This window comes from Mobula birostris, chromosome 3, assembly GCF_030028105.1.
Source record: "Mobula birostris isolate sMobBir1 chromosome 3, sMobBir1.hap1, whole genome shotgun sequence".
Lineage (NCBI taxonomy): Eukaryota > Metazoa > Chordata > Chondrichthyes > Myliobatiformes > Myliobatidae > Mobula > Mobula birostris.
Window position 1 is genome coordinate 145,659,870 of NC_092372.1, and position 22,308 is coordinate 145,682,177.

Here is a 22,308-nt window from a genome sequence, read left to right on the forward strand (position 1 = left end):
GAAGGGCCGAATGGCCTACTCCTGCACCTATTTTCTATGTTTCTATGTTTTCTATAGACTTCAATTGAAGATTTTTTTTATCATTGAGACAAAATATCAGTTAATAAGAACTGCTTGTAAATGAAAATAGAAAACATCTCCAAATGCTACAGGGACATCAGGACTTGCACCACCAGGTTCGAGAACAATTACTAAACTACACTCACTTTCCCCATCATTGAAATGTTCCTGCAACCATTGATTTCACTTTAATGACCCTTTACCTCAATATCACATGTTATATTGTTATTTATTGCTATTTTCTTATATTTGCATTCACACAATTTGTTGTCTTTTGCACTCTGGTTGATATCTCGTTGATTCTGTTATAGTTACTATTCTATAGATTTGCTGAGTACGCCCACAAGAAAACAAGAAAGGGTTGTATATGGTGACATATATGTAATTTGATAATAATATTTACTTTGAACTTTAAACGGCTGCATGAAACTGAGTCATAACTAATGGTACTATGTTCGGTAGAATGATCGTTTTTTTTGGATCCAGATGGGAATTGGGAAGAGAGAGTGAGGCTGATGCTCTGCAACTCTCCCTCACTTAAATCCAAATCACGTGCTAGTCTCGACACCATCATCATCATAATGGTGTCGAGGTCTTCATCGACGATGACAGTGGACGAACAACAATGTTTTAAGGAACATCTTAAATAAGCAAAGAGAAATGGAATCATAGATGAAGAACAATTATTCAGTTTTTACTGACTTGATATAAAAACTCAAGTGATTTGGACACATAAAAATAATTGTACATTTTAAAGTATTATGTTAGAGTATGTTCAAGACCTGCAATCTTTTTATTTACCATGTCATTCCCTTAATCTTTTGTTAAGTAATTGAGTCAGAAAAGCATTCAAGCTTAGTGATCAGGACTCTTAAAGTATAGAGGTACAGCAAGTTTTAATTTTTTGAGAGAATGGGTCAGCAGGAGTACTAAACTCTTGCAAATTTTGGAAAGAAGCTTGATAAATTTTGTTTAATAGCATCCTTAGCTATATTAAGTAGTAAGATAAACATTTAAATACACTCACAAGGTAACTTTATTTTCAGATCTCAGCTGCATTATAGAAGTTGCTTTCATTTTGGATAGCTCTGAGAGTACCAAAGATCTCTTATTTGAAAAAGAGAAGAAATTTGCGATTGAGTTCACTGAAAAAGCTCTACAGTCTGAGCAGTCAAAAAAGCTGAACCTGCTCTGGAGAATGGCCGTTCTACAGTACAGCAGTTCAGTCAAGATGGACCACAGTTTCCGAGACTGGCAAGGCCTGGATCTATTCAAGAATCGTGTGCGATCCATGATACACATTGGCCACGGTACTTACACTTCATATGCCATAGGAAATGCGACTCAGCTCTTCCAGACTGAGGCAAGGCAGAACAGCGTGAAGATTGCCATTTTAATGACAGACGGAGTGGATCATCCCCGCAATCCAAACCTTCAAGACGTCGCAGCTCATGCTAAGCAGAATGGAATTTCCTTATTTTGTATCGGGCCCTCACATATTTCTTCAGAGCTGTCGGCAGTGGCAAGTCTTCCAGCATCACAATTTGTTCATGGCATCAGGGATACCAACCTTACGAGCAATATACTCCATGAAGTAGTAAGTGAATTGTACTTGGAATTCGTATGATAGTTATTCGGAAATGAAGCGTATGACTTAAATTAATTGAATTCTCACATCAGTATCTATTAACACTTAAAAATTAAAACAATACCTGGAAAATGAATTAAGTTTGTTTGCTTGTAAGACAAAAAACTGATTGACTTTATGGATTAGCAAATAGTAACCAAGGATGATTTTTATATTCCTTTTGCCTGTCTTATTGTGAAGATGTTTTTAAGGGACTATGTATTTGCCTAGATTTCTTGTACTGGGATAATCCCAGTATAAGAAATCCAACACACCAACAAGGGGTGGATAACCCAGGAAATTCTAGATCTGATGGAAGGAAGAAGGTTAGTAAAGAATAATGAAGTGCAATACAGAGAGCTGGACAGACAGATCAGACAATTGTGCAATATTGCAAAGGAAGAATGGCTAAATCAAAAATGCAATGAAGTAGAAGGCCATATTAACAACAGCAAAGAAATGCACAATAAAATTAAGGAAATAACTGGAATTAAGAAAACCTCCTCTACAGGATGCATCAGATCAGCAGACGAATCCATACTAACAGATCCAGATAAAGTATGTGAGAGGTGGATTCAGTATATAGAGCAGCTGTTTGAGGATAATAGAGGGGAACCTCCAGATATTAAACACCCTAATTCTGGCCTACCTATTACCAAAGAAGAAATAACTAAAACAATGGAAAGCATGAAACATGGTAAAGCCACGGGACCTGATGAAATTTCAGTGGAAATGATACAAGCCTTAGAAGATCTGGGCATAGATATTCTTTTTGAACTGTTTAATAGCATATATGAGTCTGGTGTATTGCCTGATGATCTCTTGAAATCAGTATTTATAACTCTGCCAAAAATTCCTGGAACTATTGACTGCGAAAATTATAGAACAATCAGTCCTATGAGTCACATAATAAAGATTTTGTTGAGAATTGTTCTGAGTTGAATTAAAAACAAGTTATGGCCAGAAACTTCAAAACCACAACAGGGATTTATTGAGGATAGAGGAAGTAAGAATGCAGTTTTCATACTACAAATGCTTTCAGAAAGGGCAATTGAATATCAAAATGATGTCTTTTTATGTTTTAATGATTTCACTAAAGCATTCGATAAAGTGCAACATGAAAAATTATTTCAAATTCTCGCTAAACTAAACATTGACGGAAGGGACCAACAACTGCTTCAGAATTTATATTGGAATCAAACGGCGGCAGTAAAAATTGATGATAATATAAACAGTTGGCCTAAAATTCAAAGAGGAGTTAGACAGGGATGTATTGCCTCACTGGAATTATTTAATATCTATAGTGAAATGATTCTCAGAGAAATAGAAGACCTAGATGGGACAAAAATTGGAGGTGTTAACATTAACAATGCAAGATATGCAGACGATACCACCCTAATAGCAAGTGCTGCAGAAGACCCACAAATCCTCCTAGACAAAGTAGTACAAACAAGTGCAGATTTTGGTCTAATCATCAACTGTAAATAAACCAATTGTAAGGTAATATCAAAACAGCAGGATACTCCCAACTGCCAACTGTACATTGGTAACCAAGAGATTGAACAAAAGACCGGCTTTAATTACCTTGGTAGTTTTACATCACAAAATGCTAGAAGTAAAGTAGAAATAAAAAGAAGAATTGCCATTGCCAAAACCAACTTCCAAAAAAATGAAGCCCATTTTTACCAACAGACACATTTCTGTATCAACAAGGCTTAGGCTACTAAAATGTTACATCTGGTCAATCTTGCTGTATGCTTCTGAAACATGCACTGTAACACCAGAACTCCAAAGAAACTTAGAAGCAACAGAAATGTGGTTTCTTAGAAGAATGCTGAAAATATCATAGAGATAGGGCAGCTAATGAGACAGTACTCCAACGTACCATACAAAAAGATCTTTAATGAGAACATTAAATGGAAGGAAACTTAAATTCCTGGGCCATGTCATCAGAAAGGGAGAAATAGAATGCCTTACATTGCAAGGCAGTATGCCTGGGAAACGCGGAAGAGGAAGGCAAAGAAGAAAATATATGGACATTGTGAAAGAACTAACAGATCTAAGTGTGCGAGATATCATTGACGCTGCGAGGGATCGTTCGATGTGGAGAGCCATGATCGCCCAAGCGTGTAACACGTAAGGCACATGAAGAAGAAGAAGAAATATTTGCCTGATGCTAATTTTTAAGTGTGATGAGCAATTTCCAGTTGAAGTGTTAACCTGCTTTTGCTTTAGATGTTGTTGATGTGCTGCATTTTTAAAGAAAACAATTTCTAGTTTAAGTTAACTCTCAATTTTTAGTTCCCAATTTCATGCTAATAATGTTCCTGATCTCCATACCAGATCATTTAGTATGTCATCTAAATATGATCCATGATACACTAGTTCTCCACAAATACAGTTCATCAAACTCTGAGAGGACCCGATGCCCCTGTTGCTGAATATTAGTTGTCTTATTCACTATTTTCATATGTCTTTTTATCATTTTACCACTCGATATCCAAAGTGGAGTTGAAAGAATGCCTACTATGTTTAGTATTCCTGACAAAGGATGAATTTCTATGCAATCATCTCTTGTATTTCTTGCCTTTGGTTGGTCTGGCTGCTTTCTAGTGGAATTTCATGAGAATATTTTGAAATGAACCCAGCTTTTGATATCAGAAGGCCCTGTAGATCCCCAGACTTCCTACCTCACTCTTCGTGTCAGTGATTGTATGCTCTATTCCTGACATCAATTTACAATGAAGACCTTTATTTCTTGATTGGAATTTTCTTCCATGGCAGACCTCAGGCATGTATTTCATTACATAGCGTCTGTATAAGTACATATTGTAAACACTTCACAGAGACCAAAATGACCCAAGTAATTAATTCAAAGTGATCTTTTGAATAATTTAACCTTTGTAGTTGTAACAGAATTATGACAACTACATTCTTCTTCAACAGTTTAATACTATAAGGATTATTGGAAGTAAAATAATGCAGTTTAATAATGAAAAAAAAAGAGCTAATAAGAATTCTTATTTTAATTGGATATTTCTAAACTGTAAATTGACTCCTGACATATATGTATAAGTATATTCTTATTTCACTCTTTGGTTAATTATTCACTCCAATTATAATTGTCTTTTTCCTCAAATTAAAAGAAGTGAAGAATACTTCCACAGTAACTGGGAGATGAATTGTGATTCAAATTCAAGTTTATTTTCATCTGAATGTACATATATACAACTAAATGAAACAACATTCCTCCGGACCACAGTGCACCCACAATACATATATCACACATAGAACATTAAAGAAAATATTATCACAAATAGTTTAATAAAATAGAATTTAAAATGCAGGTGTAGTGTGCAGCACAGGTAAGCAGTATAGTAAACAGCTTTCTATCCTGGTGACAAAGCCTCAGTGGGAGCAGGTCATTCAATAGTCTCTCAGCCTGGGGGAAGAAGCTGCTGTAATCTGGGGAAAAGATGCTCCTGTACCTCCTTCCTGATAGTAGTGGGTCAAAGAGATTGTGGAATAGGTGGTAGGGATCCTCAATGATACTTCAGGCGCTACCTATACAATGCTCCCTATGTATACAATGATTTGTTATGTCTCTTGAGATTGGTAACTGTATATAGTGGGTGCCAAATTGTGCTTACATGAATGCACTTTCAAGATATTAGTTGTGTACCTGCATAAGTTTGAAACCACTCAAGGGTGGTTTTCTGTTCATATCTTAAACAACTGGCTTATTTGCTTGCATGGATTATTTGTCCTGTATTTTAATGTAACCTATTTATTTTACTCATGGGAAAAGTTTCCAGGATTTATAGAACATCTGACAAAATTAACCTAATGGCTAATGATAAATATAAAACTGTCATACACTATGTAACTTGTAATTCTGAAAAGATCTGAATCACCATTAATAACAGCTTATGTAAATTAACTGAAATCTGTTTCCTTTCTTTACTTTAGTTGAAAATTGCCAAAGGGTTGGTAAGTCTTGCATCAGTTTTACTATTGTGCCATGTGCTGAATATATATGCGCTCACGTAGTAACTAACTCTTCAAACTTGAGCACTGAGATTTTAAACACTTTTTTAAAATATTAAGTCAATTACCATGGATGCATGTAATTTATTTTTTATTTGTAAAATAGTGTCCAAAACGAAAGCTATGTTCATGCGAAAAGGGAGATAGAGGAAAAGATGGAGCTCCTGTAAGTATTGGCGAGAAATATGTACTGAATTTATTATCTTATGAAAGCTGCCTTACTGAACAGATGCCAATTGTTAGCATTAACTTTTTTTTTCCTGACCAATAAACAATTAGGCTGAGGAATATTGGTGGATACTCCAGCTACATAAAATATCATGAGAAAACATGACAAGTAAATAACTCCAAAACAAAATCTAAGCCTCCACGTGAATTTTTTTCCTCTCTGGAATCAGCAGAGCAGAAGATCACAAGGTTTGCTTCAGTGAGGAACGTCTTTCAGATTATTTAACCTTAAACTTCCAGTATTAATTGATCCATAGGATTGAAGAAGCCTTCCTGCTTCCATTAAATTGTTGACTGCTCTCCGTGCAAACGAAATCTTTTTCATTCCCCCGAGGAAATCTTTCTCAAAACCATGAACTAACATCACCCCTGCTTTACAAAGCTTGAATTTTGAATTGTCTACAACATGAGAGGTCGTGAAGACTTGATTGACTATCACTTTAGTTCAGAGCTTACTGGCAAATTTTCATTGGCTAAATTCATCACCCACGCACCCCCCACCCCCCAAACACACCACCCTCCATGCCCCGAAGTCCAAATATTCATTATTATCTTCTGTCCTGCAGCAGCATGGAGTGAGTAACCACAGAAATGTAGCGAGGAAGCTTCATTTCAAAATGCCCCTGAAAATTAACAGAGTAAATAAAAAGATAAAACTGTTCAATTTTAGATAATAAAAAAGGCACAAGATACCAAAACATTTAATTGAAACAAATTTTAAAAGGGTATCTTTATTTTCTGAAGCCCCACAATTGGTATTGAAATCGGCGGAGCTGCAGATTCTAACCAATCTAGCCAATCACAAGAGGGAAAATTATCAGTGAATCTGAAAACAAGAAGAATTCTGCCAGATGGTTTCATATGGAGATTTTGGCTTTTTGCATTTCACAACAACTGAATTGCCAGCAAGATCTGAACAATCATCAGATAAACAGTTTCACACATTTTAGTTGGAATGCATAGATAAGCCACCTAAAAGAAATAAGCTAATGATGTGTTTACAAAATGTGAAATATGATGTATTGTAATTTTGGTAAACATTATACTAAAATTTAGATATTAATAGGGAAGAAGAGGAGATCGAGGTCAAGATGGCAGACCTGGTGAAAAAGGAGGACAGGTACTGGAAACAGTATTTTATTACATAATATGTATATATTTAAATGCTACATTAGTTGGAAACTAATAGCTAGCAAGAGTAGTTTCTATATAAATGTTAAACGCAGACAAGAGAAAATCTGCAGATGCTGGAAATCCGAGCAACACACAAAATGCTGGAGGAACTCAGCAGGCTGGGCAGCATCTATGGGAAAAAGACACAGTTGATGTTTCGGGCTGAAACCCTCCGGCAGGACTGGAGGAAGAAAGCTGAGGAGTAGATTTGAAAGGTTGGGGGAGAGGAGAGAGAAACACCAGGTGATAGGTGAAACTTGGAGGGGGAGGGATGAAGTTGATTAGTGAAAGAGACAGAAGGTCAAGGAAGAACGAAAAAGGGGGTGGGAGGAGCGCCAGAGGGAGGCGAAGAGTGGGCAAGGAGATAATTTGAGAGGGGGTAAAGGGGATGGGAAATGGTGAAGGGGGAGGGTGGCATTACTGGAAGTTTGAGAAATCGATATTCATGCCATCTGGCTGGAGGCTACCCGAATGGAATATAAGCTGCTGTTCCTCCACCTAAGTGTGGCCTCATTGTGACAGAGAAGGAGGCCATGGATGGACATATAGGAATGGGAAGTGGAATTAATATGGGTGGCCACTGAGAAATCCCGCTTGTTCTGGCAGACAGAGTGGAGATGCTTGGTGAAGCGGTCTCCCAATCTATGTCGGGTCTCACCGGTGTGTGTGTGTGTGTGTGTGTGTGTGTGTGTGTGTGTGTGTGTGTGTGTGTGTGTGTGTACACACACATACAGGCGGCCACGCCGATAGAACTGAACACAGTATATGACCCCAACAGACTCACAGGTGAAGTGTCGCCTCATTTGATGGGTCCTTGAATGGTAGTGAGGGAGGAGGTGTAGCACTTGTTCAGCTTGCAAGAATAAATGCCAGGAGATCAGTAGGGAGGGATGAATGGACAAGGGAGTCACGTAGGGAGCGATCCCTGTGGATAGGGCAGGAAGGGAAAGACCTGTTCGGTTGTTGGATCCAGTTGGAGGTGGCAGAAGTTTTAGAGAATTAAGTGCTGGACGCGGAGGCTACTGGGGTGGTAGGTGAGGACAAGAGGACCCCTATCCCTGGTAGTATGGTGGAAGGATCGGGAAGAGCAGATGTGTGTGAAATGGAAGAGATCTGGTTGAGTGCAGCATTTATGGAGGAAGGGAAGCCCCTTTCTTTGAAAAAGGAGGACATCTCCTTCATTCTAGAATGAAAAGCCTCATCCTGAGTGCAGATATGGTGGAGACAGAAGAGTTGAGAGAAGAGGATGGTGTTTTTACAAGTAGCAGGGTGGGACGTGATATAGTCCTGGTAGCTGTGAGAGCCCATTGGCTGTAATAGACATCGGTGGATAAGCTGTCTCTGGAGATAGAGACAGTGAGATCGAGAAAGGGAAGGGAAATGTCAGAAATGGACAAGGTGAATTTGAGGGCAGGGTGGAAGTTGGAGGCAAAGTGGATGAAATCGACGAGTTCAACACAGTTTCAGGAATCAGCACCAGTGCAGTCATCAATGTAGCATAGGAAAAGTGCGGGACGGTCACCAGTGTAAGCTTAGAACATAGACTGTTCCACATAGCCAACAAACAGGCAGCCATAGCTGTGACTCATGTGAGTGGCCATGGCTACACCTTTCATTTGAAAGAAGTGGGAGGAGCCAAAGGAGAAATTATTAAGGGTGAGGACAAGTTCTGGTAGACGGAGGAGAGTGGTGGTGGAGGGGAACTGGTTGGGTCTGGTGTCCAGAAAGAAATGCAGAGCTTTGAGGCCTTCATGGTGGGGGATGGAGGTTTATAGGGCCTGGACATCCATTATAAAAATAAGATGATGGGGGCCAGGGAACCTGAAATCCTTAAAATGATTAAGAGTGTGTGATGTGTCAGGCATGTAAGTAGAAAGGGTCTGAACTAGGTGAGATAAAAGTGTCGAGGTATGCAGATGAGTTCAGTGGGGCAGGAACAAGCTGAAACAATGGGTCTACCTGGACAAGCTGGTTTGTGGATTTTGGGTAGGAGTTAGAATCGGGAGGTGTGGGGTGTGGTAACTATGAGGTTGGTGACAGTGGATGGAATATCCCCAGAGTCAATAAGGTTGGTTACGGTGTGGGAGAAAATGGCCTGATGCTGCTTAGTGAGGTCCATTTCAAAGGATAAGTAAGAGAAGGTGTCTGAGCGTTGGTGCTGGGCCTCAGCAAGGTAGAGGTCAGCCCACCATTCCTTCTCTGCAGGTTTGATGGTGAGGTTAGGATTAATGCAGAGGGAGTGGAGAACCAAGCGTTCGGAAGGTGTGAGGTTGGAATTGGAGAGAGGAGAGTTAAAGTCTAGACAGTTAATGTCCCGTCGGCAGCTGGCAATGAAAGGGTCCAAAGCAGGCAGAAGGTCATGGCAGGGTGTTCGGGAAGAGGAGGAAGGTTGAAGATGGGAGAGGGGGTCATCGTTGTGGAATGGGGAGTCCTTGCCAAAGAAATAGACTTGGAGACAGAGGCAGGGGAAGAAGAGCTCGGCATTGTGGTGGGTGCGGAACTCATTGAGCTGTGGCCACAGGGGAACAAAAGTGAGACCCTTACTGAGGCCAGAACGTTCTGCCTCAGAGAGGGGAAAGTCAGAGGGAATGGTGAAAACCTGGCATGGATGGGAGCTGGGATCAGAGGGGGAAGAGGGTTTCTAGTGTCTGAGGGGAAGGGAGGTTTGGAGTGTTCAGCAATGGTGAGGTGAGAGGAAGATAAGTGTCTCCAAGCACCCAAGAGCTGGTTTTGGGACCTGAGAAAAAGAGGATAGCAGAATGGTGTTGGGGTAAAGGGAGACGGGTGTTTCTGCGGCAGCACGTGAAGACCTGGCCTGGAGGTCAAGGCTGGATTTGGAGTTGGAGGTTGTGTAATCGGTAATCTATATAAATGCTGCTATGTTTTAGACAAAGGTATGTTTTACAGTTTATGAAGGGTGTAAATTGGAAATAATTTCCTGTCCTGTATACCTTTATAAATTAATAAAAGGTACGTTTTCCTTTCTCTCATTATAGTAATTTCTTCCAATAAGAGCAAAATCCAAGAAGAATATTGAATTTTAAATCACATACTGTACTCCTTTCACATTCAACATCTCAAATCATTATCTTCTGAGAGCCTGGAATTTACCCAGTGTATTGGACACTTGTCCAGAATATGATGAGGAAATTTTTGTTAGTGTTATTGTACTTACTATTCCCATTGAGATTCTCCAAATTTGGGTGCTCATGGAATAGGAAATCCAGATGAATGCATTAAGCAGTAAATGCACGCAGAGCTGGTGCTATCTTGTGCTTTTACAGTGGTCGCAGGCTTAACGACTCCTGAGAAATAGGAAAATTATAAGAGTGTTAAATTTCATCATAAATTTGGTTCTAGTACAATCATGTGGCAGTTGACTTCCATGGAACCTTCCTTCACAAGGTGATCTTAATTGGAATGATTGATGCTAAGATGTATTTGAATATGAAAATTGAAAATGGATGTTTTCTTACAAAATCTGACGATCAAAGAAATATTTATAATCACAAACTGGCTGGGATGAACATGCACCCAAGAAAGTATTGCAGCCAGTTAGGATTTAATTACTTTGAAAATGGTGAATGTGTAGATCATTTTCAGGGAAAGGAACTGAAAATGGTTAGCAAATTCAAGAAATTGTTAGAGAATAGGGAAAACAGTAAGAAGAGTTTGAGGTTGAGATTGTTTAATAATGCACTCAATGGCCACTTTATTGGATACAGGAGGTATCTAATAAAGTGATCACTAGGTGTATATCTGAATGTTCATGCTCTTCTGCTGCCGTAGTCTATCCACTTCAAGGTTCAATGTCTTGTGTGTTCAGATATCGTCTGGAAGCAGAATGCTAATTTTATCAGAAGCACTAAACACTAAAGCTGATTGGATATTTGCTCTAATGAGCAGGCATACAGGTGTACCAAGAAAAAGTAGCCACTGAGTGTACAGTATATCTCTGATCAAAATAATCTGCACTTGCAATTCATTTATGCTGAGAGGTGGATTTAGAAAACCAGAAATTATAGAGCAAATATAAAAGATGACATTGGTAGTATTTTTGTTCAGCAGCCTTTTGAAATTGATCCTTTCTTCATTTCGCCCACTGATTCTCTTCTGTGTCTTCCAAAGTGATAGGAGTTCCATCTTCCATTCATTAAAGTAAATTTTCAGCCTGGATGGTACCACAAGCTGTGAGTAAATTTACAGGTGCAATGTAAAACTTACTAGCAACAAATCACAGACATAGCATCATATAAGCAGCTTTCACAAGAAAAGCATAAATTATACACTATTACAAGAAAGAAGACAGTACATAAAAAGTCCCTCTTAGTGTAAAATGATCAGAGTGGTCATAGTATTGCTGAACTGTAATGATTATAGAGTTTTTTTAGTTGGCTCAAGACCTGAATGTTTGAAGAGAAGTAGCAGTTCCACAGCCTTCCGTACCTCCTGCTCTATGGTAGCTGTTAAAAGATGGTGTGGCCTGGATGCTGGGGATCTTTAATGAAAGGTGTTCCTTTCCTGAGGCAGAGCTTCCTGTAGATACTGCTAGTGGCATGGAAGATGTACCACTGATTGCCTTGGACAGAGTCTGTTATTCTCTTGTGTTCCTGCACATTCGAACTGCTGTACTCGACCATGATGCAATCAGTCAGGTTACTTTCAACGGCACATTTGTAGAAGTTTGTTAGAGTAATCGATAATGAGATGAAACTCCTTAACCTCCTGAGAATAGATGCTGTTGGGTGTAGAGCCATGTATCTGTCTGTATTCTATTTGTGTTGCACAACCTCATTCTGGGTTAAGGGAATTTATTATGTGAGCGGGCGATGCGCGGTGTAGGGCGGTGGTTAAAATAAAACATTATAGTCACCTGTTCCCCTCCATGGTGGCAAAGAGAGTGGGTGAATAGGGAACATATTTTTCATTGACTGTTCATCCTTGTTTGAATTTGATCCATTTATGTTGGTCTTTGTCTGCTCATCTTTGTTTTACGTGAATTACTGAAGAGTCAAATTATTTTATTATTGGTTTGCATTAAAGGATTAAACCTACTTTTTTGACTTGGAATTCAGTTAGTTGGAAGCGTGTAATACAGTGCGATACTCCCTCACCCAGCCTGTCAGCATCTTTTAGTTTGTTTTCAACTAGTAGTTGCGACATTTTGTTGAAGAAAAACATGCCTCACCTTCCAATAGACAATGCTTCCCAAGTTCCAATGTATGTTATGATCCCGGATAAAACAGGTGACATGCAAGGTGATGGAAGACCTAGTGACAGGGTGTCAAATGTTGAAAGCAGAAGGACTAGCTTACCGAGCTCTGTTGCAGGAAGAAAATCTTCTGTATCAACTACCACCTCTGCACGCATTAAAACAGAGGCTAGTTTAGCTGCATTGGTAGCACATTGATGATTACTGAAGGACAAATGTGCTGGAAGAACAAGAGGAGCAGCTACAGAAAAAGAAGGAACAGCTTAAGCTGGAGGAAGAAATTGCTGCACCTATGGCTAAAGTTAATGTGCGAAAGGCCTCCAGTGTGTCAAGTACGAAAGGTGCTGCAAAAGGACTTTGCAATGGCATGAATTCCTTTCTTGAAAAGGCACAAAGAAGAACAAAAACACCCAATGTCAAAGCTGATTTATTCATTCCTCGAGTGTCTGCGAAACATGTACAAAATCTCCATGAGGTCGTTTGGGTGTCTGCTCTCAGCCTGCACTATTGAGGCACTGAACCAAAGTCACATCCAATAGCTCAAAGTGCCCTTGAAGGCATTTACTTACAGGGTGGAAGAACTCATGTTTCAGATGAAAGATTAAAACAGTATTTTTGATATTATTAGGAAGCAAAATGAAATAACATAAGAACACCATCTTTCATCTTTGCCTAAAAGAGTGAGTCAAGTTTTTAATGATCTGTTGCAGATTCATGCATTCATAAAGACCTTAAAAAACAGTGTTCAAAGCAAAACTGACAGCCATTGTATTTACTTGGGGCTCTTATCTCCTCAGTGGAGTATGGGCCATCGATGACCTCCATTGTCTTCTACAGTCAATGGTATGTTTGGAGTTATCAATGTTTTTACAATCCATTGCATCAACTGCCCAGGGGATTGGCTTATACAGCTTCTCCACAGCTCTGTAGACTGGACTTGCCACCTCCCACGACGGAGACCATAAGACATAGGAGCACTAAATACTCCCAACAACCTGGTCTCCACAGATGCCTGTGGGAACAAATTCCACAAATTCACCACCCTCTGGCTAAAGAAATTTCTCCGCATCTCTGTTTTAAATGGACGCTCCTCTATCCTGAGGCTGTGCCCTCGTGTCCTGGACTCCCCCACCCTGGGGAACATCCTTTCCACATCTATTCTGTCTAGGCTTTTCTACATTCTAAAGATTTCAATGAGATCCTCTCCCCCCATCCTTCCAGCGAGTATAAACCCAGAGCTATCAAATGTTCCTTGTATGATAACCCTTTCACTCCCAGAATCATCCTTGTTTACTTCCTTTGAACCCTCTTCAATGCCAGCACATCTTTTCTTAGATGAGGAGCCCAAACCAGTTCACAATACTGAAGGTGAGTCCTCACCAGTGCCTTGTAAAGCCTCAGCATCACATTCCTGATCATGTATTCTAGACCCGTTGAAATGAATGCTAACATTGCACTTGCCTTCCTTACCACTGATTCTACCTGCAAGTTAACCTTTAGTGTGTTCTGCACAAAGATTCCTAAGTCCTTTTGCATCTCAGATTTTTGGATTTTCTCCCTGTTTAGAAAATAGTCTGCACATTTATTTCTACTACTAAAGTTCATGACCATGCATTTTCCAACATTACATTTCATTTGCCGCTCCATTGCCTGTACTCCTTATCTGTCTAAGTCCTTTTGAAGCCAACCTGTTTCCTCACCACTATCTGTTCCTCTACCAATCTTCTATCATCGGCAAACGTGGCAACAAAGCCATCTATTCCATCATCTAAATCATTTATATACAGCATAAAAAGAAGCAGTCCCAACACTGACCCCTGCGGAACACCACTAGTCACTGACAGCCAATCAAAAAAGGATCCTTTTATTTCTACTCACTGCCTCCTACCGATCAGCTAATGCTTTAACCATGCCAGTAACTTTCCTGTAATACGATGGACTCTTAACTTGGTAAGCAGGCTTGTGTGTGTCACCTTGTCAAAGGTGTTCTGAAAGTCCAAATGTACAACATCCACTGCATCCCCTTTATCTATCCTATGTGCAATATTCTCAAAGATCTCCAACTGGTTTGTCAGCCAAGATCTTCCCTTAAGGAAAATATGCAGACTTTGTCCTATCTTGTCCTGTGTCAGCAGGTACTCCATAACCTCATCCTTAACAATTGACTCCAACAGTTTCCCAATCATCAAGGTCAGGCTAACTCGTCTATACACTAATTTCCTTTCTGCTGCCTTCCTCCTTTCTTAAAGAGTGGAGTGACATTTGCAATTTTTCAGACCTTTGGCACCATACTGGAGTCCAGTGATTTTTGAAAGTTCATTACTAATGCCTCCACAATCTCTACCGTTACTTCTTTCAGAACCCTAGGGTGTATTTCATCTGGTTCGGGTGACTTATGTATCTGTAGGTCTTTCAGCTTTTTGAACACCTTCTCCCTTGTACTAGAACTGCACTCACTTCTCTTCCCTCATACCCTTCAACATCTGGCACATTGCTAGTGTTCTCTACAGTGAAGACTGATGAAAAATACTTATTTAGTTCATCTTCTATCTCCTTTTCTCCCTTTATTATTTCTCCGACCTTATTTTCTAGCAGTCCTATATCCACTCTCATCTCTTTTATTTTTAACATATTTGAAAAAGCTTTTTCTATCCATTTTGATATTGCTAGCTTGCTTTCATATTTCATTATTTCATTTCTAATGATTCTTTTAGTTCTCTGTAAGATTTTAAAAGCTTCCCAGTCCTCTGTCTTCCCACTAATTTTTGCTTTGTTGTTTGCCCTCTCTTTTGCTTTTCTTTTAGTTTTGACAACCCTTGTCAGCCATGGTTGTACTATTTTGCCATTTGAGTATTTCTTCATTCTTGGAATACATCTATCCTGCACTTTCTTCATTTTTCTTAGAAACTCGTGCCATTGATACTCTGCTGTCATCCCTGCCAGCATCTCTTTCCAATTTACTTTGGCCAAATCCTCCCTCATACCACTGTAATTTCCTTTACTCCGCTGAAATACTGCAATGTCAAAAATTACTTTCTCCCTATCAAATTTCAAGTTGAACTCAATCATATTGTTCTTTTACCTTAAGCTTCCTAATCACCTCCGGCTCATTACGATACACCCAATCCAGTTTAGCTGAATCCCTAGTAAGCTCAATGACAAACTGCTCTAAAAAGCCATCTCATAGGCATTCAATAAACTTACTCTCTTGGGATCAATTTCCAACCCAATCAACCTGCATGTTAAAATTTCCCATGACTACCATAATGTTGCCCTTTTGACACACCTTGTCTATTTCCTATTGCAATCTGTGGTCCACATCTCAGCTACTGTTGGGAGGCCTGCATATAACTGCCATCAGGGTCCTTTTACCCTTGCAGTATCTTAACTCAGCCCACAAGGATTCAACATTTTCTGATCCTATGTCACATCTTTCTACTGATTTGATGCCATTCTTTACCAGCAGAGCCATGCCACCTCCTCTGTCAACCTTCCTATCCCTCTGATACAATGTGTGACCTTGGACATTCAGCTCCCAACTATAGTCATCCTTCAGCCACGATTCAGTGATGCTCACAACATCTTGCCAATGTAGAGTGCAACAAGAACATCCATCTTATTTCGTAGGTACTCTGTGCATTGAGATATAATACTTTGAGTGCTGCGTTTGCTACGCTTTTTGATTCTGCATCCCTAATGCACTGGTATTCATCTTGCTGGCTGAAATTTTGTCCTATCATCTACCTGCCCCTCCTGACAGTCTGACTGCATGCTATCTTCACCTTTTTTACCATCCATCCTATTCTGAGTCCCTTCACTCCAGTTCCCACCCCTCTGCCAAATCAGTTTAAATCCTCCTCAACAGCTCTAACAAACCTGCCCTGAGAATATTGGTTCCCCTCGGGTTCAGGCGCAACCCATCACTTTGGAACAGGTCGTGCCTCCCCCAGAAGAGATCCCAATGATCCAAGAAGCTGAAGCCTTGCTCCCTGCAGCAGCCATGCATTAATCTGCCAAGCAATCCCGTTTCTACCCTCGTTGGTGTGTGGCACAGGCTGCAATCCAGAAATTACTACCCGGGGAGATCCTGCCTCTCAGCTTTCTACCCAGCTCTCTAAATTCTGTTTTCAGGACCTCTTTGTTTTTCTTTCCCATGTTATTGGTTCCAATATGTACCAAGGTATCTGGCTACTCTCCCTCCCTCTCCAAAATGGTGTCGATGTGATCAGAGACATCTCTGACCTTGGCACCAGGGAGGCAACATCCCATCTGTGTGTCCCGTTCATGTCTACAGAATCTCCTGTCTGTTCCCCTGACTAATGAGTCCCCTATCACTATCGCTCCCTTCTTCTCCCTCTTTCCCAGAGGCGTAGGGTTGGGCTTTGAGAGGTGAACGAGACATTGTGACAGCTTCTATTTCCTAGGGGTCACCCTAGGGATCTCGTTACAAGTTGCCAGCATGCTGACTGAGGAGAATGTAGATATATAAATATATATATTTGATGAAGCATTATTGTTCCTTTAAATAATTATCATGATACATGAGAGCTTCACTTAAAGTAAATATGAAGGTACACCCATATTTCGGGCTCTGTGTCTTTCGAGTTAATTTAATGTTTTGAAGTTACAAAACATATGGTATTTTTTTTAAACTAACTTGACATGGCTACCAATCTGTTGCAGCGAGACGTTCAAAATAAAATAAAATGTAGAGACAGCAACTTCAAAACAGAGCAGCACGCGTCTTTGGAAGGGGCGATGCAATTGAGTTTTCTTTTTTTAAAAAAAGGCCGTAAACGGAAGAATTCAGGGTTCTTAAACTGTGAGTACCAGGTGATACTAATTATTAAGAAAAATCAGAAATGGCTGCATATATTGGAAGGATTGATGAGTTTGATAAAATAATGGGTAATTGTGTCATGTATGCTGAATATTAGAACAGTAATTTGCAGCAAATGAAGTACCCGAAAAGAAGCAAATGGCAATTTTGCTGAGTTCATTAGGTTTATGACATAAACGTAGTTTGCTTCACAGTTTGACTGCACCAACCAAACCACCAGAAATGAGCTTTTCTACTATTGTAAAAGTGATGCAGGAACACTTCAAACCAAAGCTATTCTTAATTGCAGAAAGCTTTAGGTTTCATAAATAGAATCGAAAAGAAAGTGGGTCCATTTCAGTGTATGTGGCTGAATTGAAGAGATTTTCTGAGCATTGTGCAGGATAGTTTTTTGCAGCAATACACAAAGGTACCAACTAGAGAAGGGGCAGTGTTGGATCTTCTGTTAGGGAATGAGATAGGTCAGGTGACGGAGGTATGTGTTGGGGAGCACTTTGGGTCCAGTGATCACAATGCCATTAGTTTCAATATAATTATGGAGAAGGATAGGACTGGAACCAGGGTTGAGATTTTTTATTGGAGAAAGGCTAACCTTGAGGAGATGCGAAAGGATTTAGTAGGAGTGGATTGGGATAATTTGTTTTATGGGAAGGATGTAATAGAGAAATGGAGGTCATTTAAAGGTGAAATTTTGAGGGTACAGAATCTTTATGTTCCTGTTAGGTTGAAAGGAACGGTTAAAAGTTTAAGAGAGCCATGGTTTTCAAGGGATATTGGAAACTTGGTTTGGAAAAAGAGAGATCTACAATAAATATAGGAAGCATGGAGTAAATGAGGTGCTCGAGGAATATAAAGAATGTAAAAAGAATCTTAAGAAAGAGATTAGAAAAGCTAAAAGAAGATATGAGGTTGCTTTGGAAAGTAAGGCGAAAATAAATCCAAAGGGTTTCTACAGCTATATTAATAGCAAAAGGATAGTGAGGGATAAAATTGGTCCCTTAGAGAATCAAAGTGGACAGCTATATGCGGAGCCAAAAGAGATGGGGGAGATCTTGAACAATTTCTTTTCTTCGGTATTCACTAAGGAGAAGGATATTGAATTGTGTAAGGTAAAGGAAACAAGTAGGGTGGTTATGGAAACTATGATGATTAAAGAAGAGGAAGTTCTGGCGCTTTTAAGGAATATAAAAGTGGATAAGTCTCCGTGTCCTGACAGGATATTCCCTAGGACCTTGAGGGAAGTTAGTGTGGAAATAGCAAGGGCTCTGACAGAAATATTTCAAATGTCATTAGAAACGGGGATGGTGCCGGAGGATTGGCGTATTGCTCATGTGGTTCCATTGTTTAAAAAGAGTTCTAAGAGTAAACTTAGCAATTATCGCCCTGTAAGTTTGACATCAGTGGTGGGTAAATTAATGGAAAGTATTCTTAGAGATGGTATATATAATTATCTGGATAGACAGGGTCTGATTAGGAGCAGTCAACATGGATTTGTACATGGAAGGTCATGTTTGAGAAATCTTTATTGAATTTTTTGAAAGGGTTACTGGGAAAATTGATGAGGGTAAAGCGGTGGATGTTGTCTATTTGGACTTCAGTAACGCCTTCGACAGGGTTCCACATGGAAGGTTAGTTAGGAAGGTTCAACCGTTAGGTATTAATATTGAAGTAGTAAAATGGATTCAGCAGTGGCTGGATGGGAGATGTCAGAGAATAGTGGTGGATAACTGTTTGTCAGGTTGGAGGCCGGTGACTAGTGGTGTGCCTCAGGGATCTGTACTGGGTCCAATATTGTTTGTCATATATATTAATGATCTGGATGATGGGGTGGTAAATTTTTTTTAGTAAGTATGCAGATGATACTAAGATAGGTGGCGTTGTGGATAATGAAGTAGGTTTTCAAAGCTTGCAGAGAGATTTTGGCCCGTTAGAAGAGTGGGCTGAAAGATGGCAGATGGAGTTTAGTGCTGATAAGTGTGAGGTGCTACATTTTGGTAAGACTAATCAAAATAGGACATACATCGTAAATTGTAGGGCATTGAGGAATGCCGTAGAATAGAGGGATCTAGGAATAATGGTACATAGTTTCCTGAAGGTGGAATCTCATGTGGATAGGGTGGTGAAGAAAGCTTTTGGTATGCTGGCCTTTATAAATCACAGCATTGAGTTTAGGAGTTGGGATGTAATGTTAATATTGTACAAGGCATTGGTGAGGCCAAATTTGTAGTATTGTGTACAGTTCTGGTCACCAAATTATAGGAAAGATGTCAACAAAACAGAGAGAGTACAGAGGAGATTTACTAGAATGTTACCTGGGTTTCAGCACCTAAGTTACAGAGAAAGGTTGAACAAGTTAGGTCTTAATTCTTTGGAGCGTAGAAGGTTGAGGGGGGCTTGATAGAGGTATTTAAAATTATGAGGGGGATAGATAGAGTTGATGTGGATAGGCTTTTTCCATTGAGAGTAGGGGAGATTCAAACAAGAGGACATGAGTTGACAATTAAGGGGCAAAAGTTTAGGGGTAACACGAAGGGAAACTTCTTTACTCACAGAGCGGTAGCTGTGTGGAACGAGCTTCCAGTAGAAGTGGTAGAGGCAGGTTCGATTTTGTCTTTTAAAAAAAAAATTGGATAGCTATATGGACAGGAAAGGAATGGAGGGTTATGGGCAGAGTGCAGGTAGATGGGACTAGGTGAGAGTAAGTGTTCAGCACAGACTAGAAGGGCCGAGATGGCCTGTTTCCATGCTGTAATTGTTATATGGTTATATTGTCAGTTTGGTAATGGTCTTAATGATACACTAAGAGATTATTTAGTTAGCATTCAAAAACATTCCTTACTGAAGCACAGCTTACATTTCAAAGAGCAATGGAAATCACTATTTCAATGGAAACTGTAGGCAGAGATACATTTGAGTTGCAGTCAGAGCATGATCAAAGTTGCAACGTCTAAACAGAAACCTGCCTGGGTGAACAAATTGTGCTACCATTGTGACAGGAGCTCACACCCACCAGATTAATGCAGATTTAAAGGCAAATTATCCTGAAAATGCAACAATGTAGGACATATTGAAGAGCATGTTGGACAGACAAAAATAAATGGACTGCACGGGGAAGAGAAAATGCTTAGAGGTCAAGTTGCAGTTTCAAAAGAGACTAATCTGTATGCTGCTGATGTAAAATCTGATAATGATGAGAGTGACACGGGTCTGGGTACCCTTGAGATTTACTGTGTGAAAGTTAACAATAGACAAGCAATATGGCTTACACCAGAAGTGATTGGCAAAGTAATTAAAATGGAATTGGACTTTGGCTCAGCTGTTTCAGTTATTTCACAAAATGAGTTTGAATGGCATTTCAAAAATACCAAGCCTGAGGATATCCAACTAAGAATTTGCACTGGAGAGAAAACATCTCCTGTGGGAATGACATCCATAACAGTGAAATACGACAACCAACAAACTACACTGAGTTTGTTTGTGGTTAAAAAAATAAGGACAAGCATTGTGAGAGCGTAATTGGCTGAGACTACTACAACTTGATTGGCAATCCATCCACAGGTTGTCTGCTATATCCCCTGCAATGAAGCCATATTAAAGCAAATTAAGAAAGATCCTGAGGGATGCCACAGCAGTGTTCATGGATGGCATTGGAAAACTCAAACCTATCAAAGATAAAATAACATAAAATGAAAATGCCACACCCAAGTTTTGCAAAAGCTCATCCAGTTCCTTACATCCATGATAAAGTAGTCAGCATGCTAGATTGCATGGAGGCTGAAGGAATTCTTTCCAAGGTTGAGTGGAGCCCATAGGCAATGCCAGTGGTCCCAGTAGCCAAGAAGAATGGGTCTGTCAGGATCTGTGGTGATTTAAGGTCACCATCAACCCAGAACTGAAAGTAGATCAATACCCTCTGTCCAGGATAGAGTACATCTTTGAAAATCTATCTGGAAGAAGACACTTCATCAAAGTGTACTTAGCTGAGGCCTACATGAAATTGGAGATGGAAGTGTTCAAAGTGTTTCTCACCATAAGCATTCACAAAAGGCTTTATCGCTATAATAGGCTTATTTTTGGAGTGACATCTGCACCTGCATTCTAGCAGAAAGCTATAGACTGGGCGCTATAAGGCGCCCAGACACTCAGTATTAGCTGGATGACATCATTGTTACTGGCAAGGGTGACAAGTAACATCTCCAAAATGTCAAGATGGTATTAAAAAGTTAGAAGATTTATGGGCTCAGAGAATGAGACAGCAAGTGTGAGTTCTCTAAGCCAAGCATTACTTGTGGTCACATAATTGGTGCATAAGGATTATGTAAGTATGCTGAGAAAATTCAAGCAGTGGTGAATGCCCCAAGGCCAAAGGATGTGTCACAGTTATGGTCCTTGTTAGGATATGTCAATTACTACAACAGGTTCTTGCCAAACCTGGCTACTGTGCTCCACCCCTTGAACTCATTACTACAGGTTGTGAAGAAATGGCAACAGCCAAAGCAGTGTGACGTGGCTTTCAAAAAGGTGAAGGAAATGATGACATCAGACACTATACTCCACATTATGATTCACACTGCCCAGTGAAGCTTGCCTGTGATGCCTCACTTTCTGGCATAGTGCAGTCGTGTTATGCGATGAGTGATGTGAATATCCCTTAGCCCTTGCATCATGTACCCTGACCTCTGCAGAGAAAAATTACACCCAGATTGACAGAAAGGCCTTTCGTCTGGTTTGGGGTGAATAATATTTCAACCATCTGAGGGAGTTTATCCTCATTACTGATCATCAACTACTAGTGTTCATTTTTAATCCACCAAAGGTGTTCCACTGACAGCAACAGCATGAGTGCAGAGATGGGCTGTTTCTTGGAGGACATAATTACAAGTTTGAATTCAAAAGGATGACTAATCATGGGAGTGCAGAGGGATTGTCCCATTTACCCTTGGAAAAGGTAGAACAGGAAAAATTTAAAGAGAAAGGCACTCCTCTTAATTTATTCTCCCTATGCAAATTGGAAGTCTCCCTAATACGGCAGAGGTGATCCAAAGGGAAACCAGAAAAGGCAACACACTGTCTCAGGTCTACATGGCCACCCAAAATGGCAATAGCAGTCCTGCTTCCCCC

The 22,308-nt window shown here is 39.9% G+C and overlaps 1 protein-coding gene across 5 annotated transcripts in view; it reads left to right on the forward strand.

The window, feature by feature from the left end:
• LOC140195305 (uncharacterized) overlaps nt 1-22,308 on the forward strand; it is a 224,580-nt gene that overhangs the window by 26,584 nt on the left and 175,688 nt on the right. For all 5 annotated transcript variants that reach the window (XR_011885416.1, XR_011885417.1, XM_072253406.1 and 2 more), the window contains exons 3-6: nt 1,107-1,657; nt 5,657-5,677; nt 5,841-5,900; nt 7,029-7,082. Coding sequence is in view for 3 of the 5 variants with exons in the window: in XM_072253406.1 (XP_072109507.1) it covers nt 1,107-1,657; nt 5,657-5,677; nt 5,841-5,900; nt 7,029-7,082 (686 nt within the window). In the remaining 2 variants the exon portion in view is untranslated. The remainder of the gene's footprint in view (nt 1-1,106; nt 1,658-5,656; nt 5,678-5,840; nt 5,901-7,028; nt 7,083-22,308) is intronic.